Source organism: Ammospiza caudacuta, chromosome 1 (genome assembly GCF_027887145.1).
Source record: "Ammospiza caudacuta isolate bAmmCau1 chromosome 1, bAmmCau1.pri, whole genome shotgun sequence".
NCBI lineage: Eukaryota > Metazoa > Chordata > Aves > Passeriformes > Passerellidae > Ammospiza > Ammospiza caudacuta.
This window is the reverse complement of record NC_080593.1, coordinates 106,985,880-107,004,753: the sequence shown is the minus strand read 5'-3', so window position 1 is coordinate 107,004,753 and position 18,874 is coordinate 106,985,880. Positions and strand designations below refer to the sequence as shown.

The following is an 18,874-nucleotide window of genomic DNA, read 5'->3' as shown; positions in this document are numbered from 1 at the left end:
CTCTGCCCCTACCAACCTTCACTGAAGCACCCTAATCAAATTCCTGATCACATTTAAGTCTGAAGTGGGGCAGCAGGTACAAAACTCTTATCGATGGCTCTGCAGGCAGGAACTGTCCCGTTTCTGTTTCAGTGACAGAAACACTACACAAACTAGCCACAGACCAAGTTGTAGCTAGCTGCCACTTAACACCACAAAAATCTCACAATTTGAGGGAAAATAGCTTGTACTCAGACAATCATGGCCTTAAAATGAAACCTTCACAATTGCCTGTGATAAAAAAAGTCTTTGTTTACCAGTACTCAGGGGTGTTCCTACACAGCCAAAGAATGAGAAGCTAGAAGTAATCACTAACAAAAACCAGCATGGAAATCCCATGATCATTGACTGAACCAGTGCTTCAGTGGGAGAGCAGGACAGCACTTCTTCCCTGGAAGGCAGTGCTGTGCCTTGGAGTGCCATCACAACTCTCTCATTTTACCTCTTTTGACAGTCCCCAGCTCCCATGACCCCAAAGAGTGACTCCAAAGTCCTTCACACACAGTCCTTCCCTGCTGTGAGGAACAAGCTTGCCAATTCTCTGTCTAGCGGGAGCAGTGTGAATTCTGCTGGTACCAAACTCCCACAGCCTGCCCCAAAAGCTGCCAGGACTCTCCATCCTCCCTTTCATGTTCTACCACCAAAGACGAAGCTTCCTAGTTCCAGGCCATGGCAACTAATCCTTTTCTCAGACACTCTGGACAATCCCACAGTAATATTAAAAAGCTTTATATCATTTACCGAACATAAAATACCTATCAAAAATCTGTTACCTAGTGACAAAATAACAATTATCAATGGCAAGCACCAGAAGAGTCACAATTACCAACCCCCCAGCCCCAAGTCAGTCAGCTGGCGTCTGAGGCGAGTTAGCTGCTGCCCTCGGTGTCGTTGGTGAGGCTCTCAGCCAGCTCCCCGAGGCCGGCCTTGGTCAGCGCCGTGATCAGGTTCTCGGGGGTGGCCTGAGAGCCCTCCTGGTCCTGCCAGGCCACCAGCAGCTGCTTGGCCCTCATCTTCACATCCTCGCTGTCCAGCTCGATCTGCCGGATGTCAGACTCCTTCATCTCCAGGTAGGGGGCCAAGGCCTTCCACTGCTCCCCCAGCCTGCTGGCAAAGGACTCTATCTGCTCGCCCGTCATGGCTTTGTCCCGTTGCACCTCTGGACCTGGGGAAAACACAGAAGGCAGCAGTGAGACACAGGGAGCACCTCCAGACACTGCAAATGAACCCTCCCCATTTTAAATCCTCTGTTTATTTACTGACAGACTGACTTACACCTACTCGAGCTCTGAGAGCAGATTTTCACAGGTGTTTACCTGGGTTTCAAGAGCTATGTCCCTTAATGCCCATAACATAAAAAGCAAGATTTTCCTTATTTATTTCCTTTTATATTGAGAGAAGTGCCTAAGTCTTAAATACATCAGAACTGCCTCCTCCAAATGAAAACAAGGATTTTGACAGACTTCAACACAAGTCAATGATAACATTAAAATACAGAGTGATCTTTAACATTTAGTTGCATTTTGGAATTTTTTAGTCACCTTACTCAAAGTCAACCCAGGTAAAAAACCCCAAACAAACAAACCCAGTTTCATTTCCTTTTTTCTCATGTTCCTATTGGCAGTAGGGCTGTGACAATAAATTTCAAGTGCATCAGTACTTTAATGAATTTTCTATCATTCTGGCATTGACATAAAACCCATGGAACACTGGGCTCTGCTGGGAAGCCAAGTGCTATAGTGATTACAGATGGGTTTGCACATTCACAGCTTATTGAGGTCTACAATCTACAGCTTACCACCTGTGTTTATTTCACAATTTTAAAGAAAAAAATAAAAAATCGAAATACATAGAGAAATTAATCATACTTCTAATTAAAAAAAATATATTTTAAAAATAATCTTTTATCAAAAATTAGTCCCTTCTTGTGCCACCTGAAGAGAGGTGGCACGGAGTAGAAATTTCAAGTCTCTCCAGCCCTTATCAGTCACAGTCATTTATCTGACCTAAAGTCACATTCAGGAAAAGGACAATAGATGCAGAACAGCAAAACAATAAAAGCCCTCAGATCATTTCTCTTATATCTAAGCACAGCAGACCATGGCTCTGCCATCACTGCTTTAAGACAAGATTTAAAGAAAGATGTAAATCCCCCACAGTGACACCACAAAGGCTGAGTGAATTAGCATTAAGCTAAAGAGGAAAGAATTTCTCTACTATTGCAAAGGAGACTGTGGAGAAGGTCAAGTGCTGGATGGAAAAGGGCAACATGAAAGAGATTCACAGAAGCCCACAGGTGGCTTTCCACTGACAGAAAACAGCTTGCAACAGAGGTACCCAGTGTCTGGCTTCCATGCCCTGTGCATCCCATCTGCCCGTGCTGGATCCAGGAGCTGGGACACAAGGTTACAACCCACAAGGGTGAGATGAAGGCATGAATGAGGATGGAAGAGGGCAGATTCACAGACAAAGGAGATGGGGAAGGAGACCTAGGAGCAGGACATGCCAGGATTAAAGGCAAGAGACAGACACAGATTGTGGAGAACAATGAGTGAGATGATGTTTGCCAGGAAGGTTGCTCTTCTTCCAGAGAAACTTTTGCCTCTAAGGTATTTTAAATGAATAAGAAGTAAAGATCTCTGAGTTGGAATATATCCATTTTTGAAAGTTCCAGTTACTACCCCAGGAGGGGCCGGGGGAAAGTGCTTACCCCAGTGATTAAAGGGCAGAGAGAACAGGAAAGTGGGTGAGGAGCACTCACACAGGCTTTTACACAGCTGACATTTCAGCCCTGAACACCCAGTGACACTGGCAACACAGACTACATAGCAGAAAAGGTGAAAGAGGCTCCTAGTGAAGTGCTAATCCAACAGGCTGGAAGCTTTCAGCACTGCAGGCCAGGACACTGGGAGGCTGCTCCTGTGTCCCAAAAAGGCTGTACTTGTTGGTGCTAATGCACTGGGCTAAGCAGGACTGATTGCCCTCAGTGGAAACTATGCTAAAACACAGATTCTGCAACACACATCAAGAGAAAAACTGGAAAGACTGAGAATATACAAATCTTACTTTCATTGTTTTCCTTTAATAAAGCATCATTATCTTCCTCATCTTCATCTTCACCTGTTTTTATTTCTTCAGAAGGAGGCTACAATGAAAGAACTAAACATCACTGGATGAATTTTGTGTTCAAAGAGAAATTCTATAGCTCTGTGCTTGTCTCTGGAAAGTGTGTTAGAATGGAAAGCCTGACACAATCCCACATGAGAATCAAAAATCCCCCAGAGTCTCCTAAACACCACTAACATCAGTAAGTTCTAATAAAATATATTACTAACTAAAAAAAAAAAAAACTCATCAAAGCATCCACTGAATTAATAGGATTCTTCCTTTTCATAGTAACAATAACTAAGCATTTCATAGCAAGCTTTATCACTTGCTTAAAAAAAAAACCCAGCCAACCAAATTTAAGATCACTACTGATGAACATTTTTTTAAAAAATCATAATTATTGTTATTCATTAATTTTATTCCACACTTGGGAATTCCCCAAAGTTTATTTACTTTCAGACTTCTGGAAGGTGGCAATCAAATACACAAACAACAAACTTTTCACTCCCTCATTCAGGTACTGATCAGTCAGTAGGTTTCATCTTTTTCTATATTTCAGCCACAGGCCTTAGGTACACAGTTGTTTCTTGCCATAGCCTTTGGCACATGACAGTACCACCAGGAATATTGCATGCAGCCACACCTTAATACATTCAACAAATTACAATCCCCACATTTTTTCTAAACTTGCTCTTAGCTTACAGTTAACTCTGATGGCTGGACAAACAAAACATCCATTTATTAAACTCCAACCTTTAGACCTCACATCACAGAAAAGAAGGTCTCAGTAGAGAAGCAGGGGTTTGTATCTGCAAGACATTGGTGGGTTGTGTGCCAATTCAGAGGTGTAGAAAGTGCCCTTTCCCCACTGGCAGTCTCTCTTATCACTATGTATAAACCCATCTGAAAGGGCCTCCTGGACTCAAACTTGTACTGTTGAACGAGCAAAGAGTTAATGTCTTAATTTTACAGCTCCACAAGATTTATTCTTGTTTTGCTTATTTTAGAAGTCAGGGAGCTGACAGAAGAACTCTGGCAAACTTTGCTGTAATGTTCTGGTAACACTTTTAGCACAGCACCATCAGCTGCACACGCTGCCTCTTTTCCTGCCATCCCTGTATATTCAGGAGCCATGATTCCAGCCTATATCTTCCATAAGAAATTAGACTAATTTTATTTGTAATTTTTACTTTAGTGTACAAACATTTTTCCTGGCTTATTTTTTCTCCCCCTCTGTACCAAATGGGCTGCACAGGTACAACCAGGAAGTGAATGAATTCAGCATTTATTATTATAGGATAATATTACTTACAGGCAGCTCCTTGGCTAGTTTGATTACCATGTTTTCTAGATATTCAGGTAAACTCTTGAACTGTTGGTTTGTTGGCTGGAAGAAGTGGGGACTTCTACGTGCCAGAAGTCTCAGTGCTCTCCAGCCATAGTTAGAATTGTTCACAGCCCTACAACAAAACACAAGTTTGATTATTAGAGTCTGGCATCTATAAAAACACAGAGAAAGATTTGAGACATTTAGTAATATAATTCTGTCCAAATTTAATCTGTTTTTGTACATTTCTGGAGTCCTATACAGATACTAGTAATGCTGAGAACAGTCTGTTTTCTTTAACAATCCAAATATGAAACAGATTAAACTTAAGTGAAACACAGAGATAGACATACTTATACTTATTTTCAACCATGTTTTCAGGGTCTGCTTGTTCAATAGCTTCCTCAAAAAATTCCTCCAGTGTTGGCATATATTCCCTAAAAAAAAAAAAATCAAATACGGAGCTTAATATGCTTCACAAACTTCTCTAAAATAGACAGTCTTTGTTCCTGCAGACACATCTCTAGCTCATCTACTGAGGAGAAAAATACAAATCACAAAACAACCCACTCAAATTTAACAACTTTAAATAAGCAAAGAAACTGTTTGATACATGTTGTTATAAAATTATTAACTGCATAATCACCAGTGTGCTAGCAGTTGCTAGCACTCCCTATTATATACATTTAAACCTCCTGCCATACAAAGAAGTGGTATCAACATCTGTCAGCAGCATTTGCACAGCTCACAAGTGCTCAGGAGTCTAAAATGGTTGCTAGTTTTGTGCCATTTGACAGCAGCAAAACATGGCTGTCGCTGCCACCCCCCACCTCAGCTCCATCTGCTCTCAGAACCACTTGTGGTGGGTTCTGACAGGTACCCAAAGCAGCACCAAAGGAACCCTGACCTAAAAACAGAACAGAAATGAAATTTCACACCATCAAGATGGTTAGCTGCTGAGAAGACTCTACCCAAGAAACACAGATTGTGTGAGAGCTGTAGGTTACTGAGAGCCAAGACTCTCAGTGGTGCAAAGCAAGCTCAATGATCTGTATTTCTCCTACCCAATGCTGACAGAGACACACCTGCTTCTGCAAGGGAGCCTAGCAAAGGGCTGGAGCAGGGGGTAAGCACACTGGTCTATAAAGTCAATTCAATTTTGTTCTGAAAAAGGCATTTTGCCCAGGGCAGCAGTGCCCCATGGATTATCACTGACTACTGGAAAAAGCCAGCACCCTGAAAACCCATCTGAGTCCTGCCACATTATCCCCAGAACAACCATCTAAAAAGGGCACAGCTAAGGAAACATTACCCCATTTGAATGGAGAAGTGAAGAACCAAAGCAAAAAGCTACACTTGACCACATACAGTCACAAAAAGCCCGTAACAAAAACCTGCAACTGAATCTGGATGCCATGGCATCTATTTCCTGATTACCATGCATTTTCTTTGTTTATCTACATTTGTTAAGGGCTTTATTTATTTTTATTTAGAGGCATTGCAGCACAATACAATCACACACGTAGAACCAAAAGCTTTGGTTCCAAACACAACTCCACCTTCATCCTTTGGACTAGTAAAGAGAAGTATCCTGTGAAAGGCCTTCCTGTACATCCCAGCCTCACAAGAAAGGAGGGCACTTCCTCTGCAAAGCTCTGAATCTCTAGAAAAGCAATTCCTCCACCCAGGAAATCTGCACAGCTTGCATCTCTCCTCATACAGCCAGACTTTACAGTCACTACTAGCAGAGTTCTCTTTGGGAACTGTCCCATTCCTTCTCCAAATTTTCTTACTCTGTATCATGTCTGCACAGTAAAAGAGATTTTGGTATCTGTAACAAAGAAAGTTGTGTAGCAGAGTATATTTTAAGCATTTCCTACAATTGTGCAAGCATAAGGGACAACCAATAATTACATCTTTCTGTATCTGCCCCACAAACAGACACAGTATGTGCTGGAACAATGCCTGGTAGTCAATTTCCTCTTATCTAGCATTGTTTAAAGCACAGGCCTGCTTGAAAATCAAAGCCAAGCAGCATGCTAACTTCATCAGAGCCAGACTTGGCAATCTTCCTTCATTATATAAGGTAATTAATTATACAATCATGTTCTATAAAGGGGAGTCTTCATCTGATTTTCAGCTTAGATTTTACTTTAGCAAGCAATGAAAATTACTGGCAGCATAAACACTCGAATAAGTGAGGAAAACTGTAAAGAGGTTTCAGGGCAAAGATTCATACAACCACCTTCTCTAAAGGTGTGAAATGCACATCTCCCGAGATCATCTTGTACATCTTCCTTATGCCAATTTTGTAACTCTCTAATTAGAGTGCTAATTAGTTAGCTTAAACAAAGACACACCCATTTTTTACCTACCTACTCTCAGATTTACAGGCTTCCATATTATCAGGACATAAATTCCAAAGGCGGGTCAGCTCCTCACTGAAAAGAAAAGCATAAGCACACATTGTTTATGTTCATCATCCTACCATGCCACACTCATGGACTGTTTTAAAGGGATCTGTAAAAGATGGTTATAAGGAAAGAAAGCCTACTGCAAGCTTTAAAAGAGTGATATATCCTTTGGCTGTTCTTTGGCAGTTCCAAAGTAAGGATGTTTGAAAATTGGTGTACAGAAAAAACAGTGGGGGGAAAAACCCCAAATACAAAATCCCTCCCATCAATTAACTAAGCCAAATCCAGAAATTTTGTAAAGGAAAGAGAAACCAACATACTTCCCCATAAGGATTTTTTTGTTTGATCCTTTTCCTAGGAAGTCCTCTGGAGCTGGCCTCTTCCTCACAGGCCTCATTGGCTTAGAATCAGGAGGTCTAAAGAAAAAAAAAAAAAAAAGATGCTCCTTAGTGTCAAACCAGTAATATCTCAAGAACAAAAAATGCTGTTTCACCTTCACCTTTCACCTTGAGATGGTGCCAAGTTAAATCATAATGAAAGGACTGAGGGACAGTGAGTCTAAGGGTGGAAGGAGGCAGTGGGGAAAAGGAGTGAGAAGGCAAAGTAGAGATATAGGATTCTGCCAGACACCAAAATTAGTTCACTCAAAAATGTAAAGGTCTACCAGAGTCCCAATAAACAGAAGGAAAAAAATCACAATTGTGCCAGCAGGACGTGATCTACCCTGCTGCTGGGATCATGGTTGCAAGGTCTCTTTCCCCAACTGCACCTGATTTCATTTCATTTCAGGGGATTAGAGAATGGAGATCCCAGAGCACTGAGGTTAGGGCAAGACCTACCCAAGCTGAAACTCTGGATGAGATCTAAAGGAGACAGAATATTTATAAAAGTCAAATTTCATAAGTTTACTTCCCCACAATCCCCCTGCAACAGTAATTTCTCTTTTCTAACAGCCCCCCATCCTTTTATTTACAAACAGCTGAAGTCATGAAGAGGTGGCTGCACATCATCTCTCCAATAAAAGGGAATCTCCAAAGATATAATGACCCACATGCTCATTACCACAAAGAGGCCAGTCTGTGTGTACAATGAAGAAGGGTGGAAGAAAAATGTTTGGTCATCCCCTCAAGACAGTCAAGTAGACACATGGAGTCAAAGTTCAAGTTTTGCCACTAGTTAGTAACACAGGAAACTTTCAGTGGTGAAAGCCATCTAATTGTCATTCCCTTTAAGGTAAGTGATCACCATCAAGTGGCAAACTAATAAATAAATTGTGTAAGAGAACTGTTACACAAACTCCAGGTATGCTGCCCTGCCCAAAGCCATAATGCCAAAGGCTTCATTAGAGGCAGTCCAAAGGGATAAATGAAAAAGTCAGGCACTAACCACTTCAACCTAGGGTCTGCTGAAAGCAGGAGGCAGCAAAACCTGCTCCAGTCTCCTGGACCACTGGATCCCAGTACCACAAAATATTGCCCTGAGACAAGGAAGAATGGTCTCCTGAGAGCAGACACACCATAAGCACCTCCTCCCTGACACACTGCAAGCCTTATGACTTTTGGCAGAAATCTAAGAGCCTGCACTCACTGAAGGGACAGGCAGCTGTACAGATCTCCAAGTTGTGTGAGTGGTTAATATACACCATGGGTAGCAGACTCTAAGTGGAACCACCATTTCAAACAAGCAGCAGAAAGCTTCTGCACCATAACAGTTACCTTTCTTTCACAAAGCTTGGGCAGCCCTCATTTTTCCACGAGTTCCAGTTTTCTTCAGTATTTAATATATGCTGTAGAAAGACAGAAAGTATTGCACATTATTAGGATCATAAGCACTTTCAGAGCCGACCCCAAAGTTTTAAATGGAGCTATTAAAACTAAGGGGAAAACTTTGTTCTAGGTTGTGTGTTTCAGTCACTATCTTGAAGGTCATCAGTACAATCTTAAGCAACTATTGATTTATGCAAAAACAGTGTAACTCCTCTCTTCAAAAACTGTGGGAAAAGCTTTATCTCCCCTGGTCTAGTCAAGAACATAGATGCAGTAAAGGCAAAAAGGAAAGCAAAAAGACAAGTTCTAGGGTTTTGTTTAATTTCATTTGTATTTCATTTCCATGTCTTTGGGCATAGGACTCCTATCCGCAAAAACTTTGAAATGTTTTTTGCTTTCCAATAACCCACCATCCTGTATGTTCACATGCACATACAGGCACATCTCTGTTTCTCCCCCAAAGAAGGAAGAAAGAGTATTAATGAAAACATGGGATAAAATATGACTACAAAATAAAAAGACACTTTTTTAAAGACCATTTTTTAGTAGGATGAGGTAAAAGTTTTCTCAGATATAATAGGTGTGTTACAAAAGCTAGTATAAGCTGAAGCTGCTTTTTTATGTGCTATATAGACTTTGTTCAGGCAGGCATCAAAATACTCACCTCTACCATTTTTGAGAATCTTTCTCCATCTGGAGGATTTTCTGAAAGAAGCTATGAATGGGAGAAAAGAAGGTGAACTTTTTGCATTGTATCTGTTGCAGAACATGTAGGAAAAGAACTCCAAAGAAAATGGTGGCTACTGCTTTAAAGGTGGTTGATGCAATATTACATGCTTAATATTCTTCCATGTAATTTTTATGAAAGTAGATACTGTACCAACCTGGTAGACTGCTTTTGTAGTATCTTCAATCCAAAGAGACTGTTCATCTGTTAGAACATAGTTTGAACTGGAAAAAAAACCAGCACATCAGAAAGTGTGTTGAGGACACAGAAGTTATACTACATACCTTCTGAGGGGTGTTAAGAGGAGACCTGAGGAAAGTGCTTTGAATGTGAACTGCTCTGGTCCCAGGGCACTTATTAGTTTGTGGAATTTATTAGATGTGCTTGGAGACTACACTTTCAAGGTGTAGATTCACCCAATAGGATGCCCATTGAGTGATTCAAGATCAGACCTTGATATTGGACCCAAAATACAGCAAATGGACATAATGAAAAGTGCCCGTTTCCCTCAAAAATACTCACCAAGTGTTACACCACCTGTACCTCATGCCATCCTTGACCACCAATAAGTGACCATTTATAATGAACATTTTAATGCAATGACATTGAATGACTGTCACCTCAAAAGGACTGATCTGGAATTCAGAAGACCTGAATTTCACTCCTTCTCAGCCACTAGACTGCCTTGATAAATGATCTGCAGAATTAGGATAATGATCCTAGTTTACAAAGTTCTTTGAGCGGGGTTTACAAAAAGCAATATATAGCAGGTGGGAGACAGCTGCCTTGTTAAGGATGTTAATTATTATGTGCACATACAGCCCAGGGCACAGGAAATGAGAGAGATGGGTTTTTCTTCAGAATAATGTTAGAGACTAGGAACAGATGGGGTTTGGTTCTATCCCATGAACTGATAAAAGCAATAATCACCATTGCTATTTCTTGCCATTTTAGACAGAGTTCTGCAGTGCACTAAAGAAAAAACAAATCAGCAACCAATGCCACATTGCAAAGCAGGTATAGATTCAAAATGATGCCACACACAAGTACCTTGCACTGGTCTCAACAACTGGGTGCTGCCAAGGAGAGTATCCTTCCCTCTCATGGCTGGCACTCACTGTAAGCAAGTTTTAGTGGCCTCTACTTCTGAGACCCCACAACTCACCAACTTGGCAGAAAACTCACTCTGCAAAGATGAGCAGATTATGTTTCTGCCTGTACAGTAACAAGTCCAATCAACACAAGAGCACAGGAGGGCAAAGAATCAGGCAGAGGAACACAGAAATTAATTGAGACCTCTGCTTTCCTGCTGTAAAATAACTTCAGCCATACCCTGTATTTACCAATCCAAGGCTCCAAGTTCCACAAACTCAGAATAAGTAGGCAAATTATTTTAAAATATTTTGGTTTATCTCCAAGTTCCTAGTTCCCCATCCCCAAAATACAAAGTATTTTCACATTACCTTTTAAATTTGACTTGTCCCTTTAGATACTGAAATAGTATTAGGTACTGCAACAAGATGTGACGACGGAAGTTACTGTCACTCAGCTGTAAATCCATCAGCTAAACAACAATAAAAAAGCAAAAGATCTTTAAATATTTACTCTCTTTTAATTTATCTTTGTAAAGGCAACATTGGAAATGAAATCCAATAAACAAATGGCAGTGTTACTGAAGACACTTATTCCAGAAATAGAAGCCCTTGAGTCATTAATTAACAGAGGGAACTCACAAAGAATAAAACAGAAAAAGGAACAGAATAAATCTATCTAAATAAAGCAGCCAAACAGTGTAATGGGATATCCAGAGAAACTGTGGAGTCTCAACTGGACATAGCACTGATCAACTGCTCCAACTGACAGCTCTGAGCAGGGAAGCTGAACCAGACGTAGGTTCCTTCCAACCTCAATTGGCCTGGAATTCTGGAAGGGAAGCCACATACCTTTTCACTAGTTAGGAACTTTGCAAAATACACATGTTCTCCTCCTGTTTTTAGTTCTTCCAACTTTTTTCGGGAAGCCTGAGTGTCATCCAATTTGTAACTTTTGAAAACAGCCAAAACTTCTTCTGAGTACTACAAAACAGAGTTATTTACCACATGAAGACAATACTGAACCTTAGCAGACGTAAAGCCAAGTAGTAAAATACTTGGTAGATCTGCTATCAGCCCATTGAAACAACCCATTCGTTACTGATGTGCAGGACTGCTCTGAACACCACAAATGAAGTGAAAATGTTATCATGTCAGAACATTTAATCATGTAGAATATTTAAAGTATGCTAAGAAAAACAACATTTTAGGTTCTGAACAATGATTTGTTGTTTAGACATCATGAGGAAAAAAGATTCACATGACGACAGTGCTACAGTAAAAAATTTCATCTGAAAGACCAAAGTCTGGCCTTGATCAGTTTCTGAACTGCACCTGTGGTGGTTTTTGTGGGTATTTTTTTTTGGCCCCATTAGTAATGTCATAAATTAGATTTATATTAGGATGTTTGAGCAGATGTCAGCTCTTATTTCCAGTACACAGAGAATGAAGATTAAAAAATATCTAAGCTTCTTTGAATTAAATACTGAGTGACAAATTTTGAAGAAACAGGACCTCAGCAATAAATCCTCATCAACATTCATACTAAGCAAAACTGAAACAGCTGGCTGAAAGGGACATTCAAGTCATTGCTTCTACAAAGAGATTTGCTTTGTTAGAAACCAGTAATCTTTAGGATGCCACTGGTATCAGTATGACTACTCAAAAATAATAGCAAGGACTAGACAGAGCTATTTATCTTCTTGGAATAAAAAAACTCACCCAAACCCACAACTTCTGCTTTTTGCAGCTAATAAACCACAAAAAAAAAAAAAAAAGAAAAAAAAAAAAGAAAAAAAAAGAAAAAAAAAGTACTTCTGGCACTGTTGCAACATATGAAGTATTTCTGGTATTGACATACAGTAGGAAATTTATTGTACATTTCAACACAATATATTCATTTACTGTAAAAGGCTCACTTAAGAAAACAGCAAAATGCTTTTCCTCATGCACTATCATTTTCCAGCAGCCTGAGCCTTTGAACTGTTCCATGCTCATGCAGCCACTGCTACTCATGTAAACAATGACCTTTACTTAGGCTGAATGGTTGAAGCATGAACTCAGATTACCTTAAGAAATGTTTTCCATGACACCTTCTCATAGCACTGCACAGGATTTCTAAAATAATCTTGAAGTGACCAGAATTTTCTATACAGGTTATAATCTATTGGAATGGAACTGTGGAAGAAATAATGAAAAAAAAAAAGAACATATTGAAAAGCAATATACTATATTCAAATTCACTCAGGAATGTACAAACCCAGAAAACATTATTCACTTTGGAAGTAAATTAGTGAGTCAGTAGTGAACCATCACAGAGGAATCTGTAACTCAAAATTTGTCCTTGTAAGAGTTTTCCATTCAGTCTGTTGTTATTTTCTCACCATAAAAGCAAAAAAGTAAACAAAAGGGATCTTAAGAGTTTTTCACAATCTGTGGCATGAAGGGGAACACAGATTTTTCTCCTTAAGCATCTACTAAAATCCCTGAATACATATTATCACGAGTTTTGTGGAAGAAATTTGTAAAACTCGCAAAACCAGAGTGGTTCTCAGCCAGGGTATCCAACTTTTTCAAATCTGTACATTTCTGTTTTCCAGACAACTTAAATAATTAAGACATTGCCAGGAGCCTTCACTGATTAGATACATCTAATCTTCAGAGGGCAGAAGATGAGGAGAATTTGGATCTCAACATTTAAAGATATTTCCCAAACAGCATTTTTCCTTTCACTTTATAAAGCTTTGCTTCAGCTTTTAAACTTCTGTCAGCTCACCAACTTGTTGGTGCTTCATCATCTCCCATTTCACCTTCTTCCACATCCATTCCTTCTTCCCTCTCCTCGGTGTGCTAAATAGGAAAAAATTATTTAAGATTTATAAAAATGCCACTACAGTTTGCACAGAGCTCTCACAGTGTTTTTTACTGTAAACATTCAATTTGGGAATGCCTATTCCCAAAACAAGAGCTTGGTCCGGCAGAGGGACAACCAAATTATGAACCTACAGTCCCAAACACTTTTTGTGCAAACAATCCTAAACATTAACTGCAGAATCAGTGAAAAATTACATAGGAATTTTCACCTTCTGTCCCAGAGTGCTCTCATGTTCATTGGTATTGAAAACAGTGACATTTTCCAGGTTAAACTGACTCTGTAGGTTAAGCCCTGTGAAAAACAAAGAGAAAGTCTTAGAAGCTGTGAAGTTCCCAAGTCTGTTTATGAAATACTGATATTCAATTCTCAGAGCAAAAACTTACATCTGAAACCAAAGCAAATAAAAGTCACAACATCAAGGAAAGATATAAGAACTAGGATGCAAATGCAAAGTGATTTGGTCCAACTGGATTTGGTCTGCAACCATCACAGACTTGAAAGGTTCAGCTTATTTAGTCTCAATGCTAAGTGTGATGAAATGCAAAAAATCTCACCTGACTTTTCTGAAAGTGGAAATAACCTAGCCAAGAACAGCTGAATTCTTCCACAAAAGACTGTGTTTTGTGACTTAGATAATCTTCTTAGGAGATCTAAATATTGTAAAAAGTAAAGAATATTAGTATTTATCCCTCTTTTAATTTCTCATGCAACAGAATTCAAGACTTGATAATTACATGACCTACAGAGCTAAGGAAGCTCATAATTGTAAATTCAAATGCCAGTGACTCCCTCTGATCAGACATACTTCTTCCAAATGCATTCTGCCAATTCTCCTAACACCTTCAACACCAATAAAAAATAAATTTTAATGAATCCTACTCAAATATAGCCTTGGATACAGGCATTGTCATTGCTGAGGAATGACATTCTTCTATAATGATCTCCACTGATGAAAAGTTCCCTGAGGCCTGAATGACTTTTATATTAATAACCAAGAATATGTATCTGTTCAGAGTGATGCACCTTTTAACTTCATTACTTACTGAGCACATGTGAATTTAAATCAAATTATTAAACTAATTTTCATTTCCTGAGATAGGAAGTTCTTTAATACTGCTCTCCCCTCCCCAAAAAACTACCACTCACCATTGCACATGCGCAGCAAGTAATTCTTCCCTGCAGAGTAAAAAGTGTTCTGAAACAGAGTAACAGTATTTAGAACATTAAAAGATCATAAAACCCTCTTGAGCAGATTTAATCCAATCACAAGATATGAGTAAGTATGAGTCACTCCTACAGATAACTCTAAATTTGAGTCTTCCCTTACATAACAGGCAGGTTTCACAAAAAGGCAAGTCCCACAAAGTGCAAGAAAGCATGAAACACATTTACATCCAGCCTTCATGAAGAAAAACCACGTGTGACAATGAACTGCAAGAACACCAGCCATGTTTTTTTTCTTGGAATGCACTAATTTTTACACTCATTTCCTTTATTACTCCATGTGTGATTTATACAAATAAGCAAAGAGCACACACAAAAGATTCACAGTGTTCACAATACTGGTGATCTGGAAGGAGAAATTGGTAGACACTTGGATTAACAAGTTTGTGAATATATCAGGGGCCATAATGTAATCTGAAACAAATCAACCTAAATGACTATGGGAGGAGGTTCTAGTTAGAAAATCCAGATTAGGAAAACACCGAGACATTAGAATGCTTTTCAGGTGCATCTCTGGAGTTCCTGACACTTAAGTGTCAGCCACAAAGACAGTTAAATTCTGTTCCTTAAAATGGTTCTTGTAGACACAAGCTTTGGCCAAATGATGCAACATTCTGCAAAAATACCTACCGATTTCCATGTAGCAACATTTTTCTCCACAAAAGTGAAAATTTTGTCACACTGATCCAAAGGGAGGCAATCCAGAACATCCCCCAAAAGCACAAAAGGAGTTGATGCAGTGCAGATACCTATAAGGAACAGGGAATTTTTTATTCAACAAATTTGAACTGAAATACAAAACAAAGAGATGAATTACACTTGAGGGACATTTTATTAAAAAAAATAGAAGAAAGAAGTTCTTCTGTGTTCCTACAAATCCTAACAGAAAACTTGGGCTAAAATGTGAACTTTCACTAAAGCTATTTCTACACATATTCAAATGAGATTTGCAAAAGCTTTGCACTAACATAAAACAAAGATAAAAAAAAATCACTGTTATAACGACCTCAAAATCTGAAACAATGTCACATCTTTCTGCAGACTGCAGGTGAACTTTTTCAGACTTCTATATCCACAGTTAGTCCCTCTACACACATCCATGAAGGCTGAGAGCCTTTTCAAGCACCACTAAAACAGTGCTCCAAGTCCATCCACCCATGCTCTGCAGGCAGTGCCTGCATTGCTCACAGCACAGCTCTTGTTATTCTACAGCTCATAAAACACACATGTAACTGACCTGTACTTACTGAAACAAACAATTCTTGATGAATAATGTGAATAAATAAACTAAAGGAAGAGAGCTAAAGTCACTTCAGAGGAGAACAGCACACTGATTTCTAACACAATCTGTTATTGAAACAGATTCAAGTATCTAAAAACCAGCCATATCCTGACAGGAGATGAGCTCAGATACACAGGAGATATTATTTCTGCCTCTGCCAAGTCATTTTACCTCTCTGCCTCACTGGTCTCATCTCTGAAATTATGATGGGAAACTTCTATCATTTTAGAGTGCTGGACAAAGAAACTGCTTATCATGCTGCAACCAAATCCATCCATCTTTCTTTCTTAACAAAAAAAAAAAAGGAAAAAAAAAAAAAGAAAAAGATTCCAACGCAAATGTCACATATATAACCAAATTTAATTATATTATACTTAATTTCTCTTCTGAAACTAAACACTAGCATAAGAGCCATATATCACCAAAGGTAACCACAGGAGATGATTTACAGAAATCAAGATTTTAAAATTCCCCTAAATGGTCCCTAAAACTGCCAAAATATTTGAAAGAGAGATGCTCTTTCAATGCTCACCTTCTGTGACTCCATTAATAGCAAGAGAAATAATTGCCAGGAGATTCTCACATGGAGCTTTGTTTATCTAAAGAAAGAAAACACTGTTGAAATTCTCCAGTCTGACCATAATGCATCTAACAAAACAAATTCTTGTTTCCAAGTAGGTATATTTAAAACAAATACTGACATTCAACTTCCCAAAACAATCTCTGAAATCTGACCTATCAGTTAAGCGTAGTAAGTTTTTATTGAGAATTAAACTGTTCCTGACTGCTTCCAGCCACTAAAGACCCAAATGCACAGTCATTTGCCTCTGAAAATTAATATCCCACATCCAGACTTCATTCAAATATTATTTGATCATACACTATTTGACTCCTTTCATAATTCTTTTCAGCTGACAGGGCAGCTTTGCTACATTAGTAACAAATCACAACATAGTTTTGATTTGGGGAGGCCAACTCCCCTGCCAGGGGCAGAGACACCTTTCACCAGCCCAGGTTGCTGAAAGCCCCATCCAGCCTGACCTTGATCACTTCCAGGGATGGGGCATCCACAACATCTTGGGACAACTTGTTCCAGTGCCTCACCACCCTCACAGTGAAGAATTTCTTTCTGACATCTACTCCAATCCTACCCCTTCCACCCACCTTTAAAGTACGTCTATGAACTGAACTGCTAGAAAAGGCTCAAACAACAGCTCTCACTACAGTGTGATGTCTGTGAAATACAAGATTCTACCTACCTCCTTGAATCATCTGTATTTAATCTCAATTACCTCACCATTACATAGCTCCTGTTTTTAATAAAGTTTTCTTACATTAAAGTAAGTTGCTGCTACATTAATATACTAGCCTGCTAATAGAAATGTGAGCTTCAACAAGAGATAAGCTTCAGCAATTTAAAATACTTACTATTTCTTCTTCTACAACAACTCTAAAAGCTTGATCCAAGGTACACTTCTTTTCATTTTCACTGCAAATGCAAACATTCCACCTTAGTTAGTAACAGCCCTCAGGCACAAGATTCCTAAAACTTATCTAAACAGGCAATTAAAAAAAAAAAAAAACAAGTGACCTTTACTTACCTTCCAGGAACCTGGTTAAACGCATTCAACAACGGCTTGATGCTTTTGTTAATCAGAGCCTCTCTGGTGGATGTCTGACAAAATGCAAAGAGAGAAAAGCTACAACACCAGTACAAAACTAAAAGGATCTTCCTCCTTTTTCTGACAGTGGACAGAAATAACAAGGAATCTTTCTGCCACACACCATGTGTTAGTAGAGAGACCTTTGTAACAGGAAGGGCAAATAACAAGCACATGGGAAATTAGGCACATGAGCTAACAGAGCATCTCACCTCAAACGGGGGCTAACAGCCTGGTGAAAACAGCATTTCTAAAGGACACACAGAGGATCAGGCTCTTCTGACCAACCTGTATCTATCATTGTCTCAGGTGCTACATTCACAGCTTCAGGTGATTATGATGCTTTGGGACACAGATCAGGGAACACTGAGTCGGAAGGGACCCACACGGATCATAGAGCCCAACTCCCGGCCCTGCATGGACAGCCCCAAGAACGGCATCGTGTGCCTCAGAGCCTCTCCCTATCTTCAAGGGAATTAACAGCTCCTCCCAATTTCCTACCACCTGCAAACTCGCATGGGATCCCTGCGAGTCCTGCGTTTATGAAGATGTTAAAAAGCACATGACTCCTGCTAAGAAGGTGGTCTAAAAATGACTATTTCCTGTTACAAAATCGCTCTAAGGGATCGAGTGCTTGTGCCTCGAGCACTTCTGTGCAAATCCCACCCTCTCATCTGACAACCCGAGGGGCTCCAGAGGCCGGGAACACACGGAGTCCCCCAGCTCTGGGAAAGGAAAAGCATCCTTCAGCAAAGGCAGCAAGTGCAATACTCCCGGACGTTTTGCTGCGGGGGGCACGCTACACTTTCATTGTCTTGCACATTAATTTTTGCTAACCTGAAGACTGATCCCCCCACCCTTGGCCGAGCCGGGGCGCAGCCCGCCCTCACTCCCACTCCCACCCCGCCGTACCCCGGCCGCACTCCGCGTTCCACAAAGCGGCGCCCGGGCCGCTCCCGGCAGCAGCTCTGGCCGGGCCGCGGGCCCAGAGGCGCCGAGGCACAGCCCGGCCCCGCAGCTTTCCGTCCGAGCGGCAGGGACGGAGGGAAGGCTGGAAGGACGGAGGGAAGGCAGGGGGGATGCAGGGGAGGCTCACCGTGAAGCGGAGCCGCGCCTCGGGCAGGCTGAAGAGCGGCGGCGACATGATACCGGCAGGCGGGAGGGGGGGGGGGGGGCGGCGCTGCGGGCGCGCGCCGATGACGCTATGGCCCCGCCCCCCGGCGGGAAGAGGGAGGTGTGGGGGCACCGGCGGCTCTGGGAGCGGGACGGTGCTGGGAACGCCCCGGTCCTGGGAACACCGGGTTGTGCCGGGGTTTGGTCGGGAAACACCTCCGGGATGGCCGGCTCTAACCGATAACCC

General features: G+C 40.6%; 1 protein-coding gene across 2 annotated transcripts; it reads right to left on the bottom strand.

Annotated features, from left to right (window-relative positions):
* Positions 1–752: 752 nt before the first annotated feature.
* On the bottom strand, positions 753–18,673 carry THOC1 (THO complex subunit 1). Of its 2 annotated transcripts, XM_058805500.1 has the most exons (22): positions 18,611–18,673; positions 17,455–17,528; positions 17,282–17,342; positions 16,386–16,452; positions 15,202–15,320; positions 14,494–14,542; positions 13,902–13,997; positions 13,556–13,638; positions 13,249–13,322; positions 12,542–12,650; positions 11,325–11,456; positions 10,845–10,945; positions 9,539–9,605; positions 9,319–9,369; positions 8,604–8,674; positions 7,728–7,751; positions 7,209–7,304; positions 6,850–6,915; positions 4,828–4,911; positions 4,460–4,607; positions 3,106–3,184; positions 753–1,204 (listed from the first exon to the last, which is right to left on the bottom strand). In XM_058805500.1, exons 1-22 carry the CDS (start codon positions 18,656–18,658, stop codon positions 909–911), a joined length of 1,995 nt encoding a protein of 664 aa, XP_058661483.1. In that variant the 5' UTR covers positions 18,659–18,673; the 3' UTR covers positions 753–908. The 2 variants fall into 2 exon arrangements, with proteins under 2 accessions (XP_058661483.1, XP_058661492.1); XM_058805509.1 differs by lacking the exon at positions 7,728–7,751.
* Between the last annotated feature and the right edge of the window lie 201 nt (positions 18,674–18,874).

Coding starts and splice junctions, on each gene's coding strand:
- THOC1 (XM_058805500.1), bottom strand. CDS start 18,658: ATGTCGCCGCCGCTCTTCAGCCTGCCCGAGGCGCGGCTCCGCTTCACG. Junction 14,543..15,201: donor ATGTTGCTACATGGAAATCG/GTAGGTATTTTT, acceptor ACTCTGTTTCAG/AACACTTTTTACTCTGCAGG. Junction 8,675..9,318: donor GATTCTCAAAAATGGTAGAG/GTGAGTATTTTG, acceptor GTCTTTCTACAG/CATATATTAAATACTGAAGA.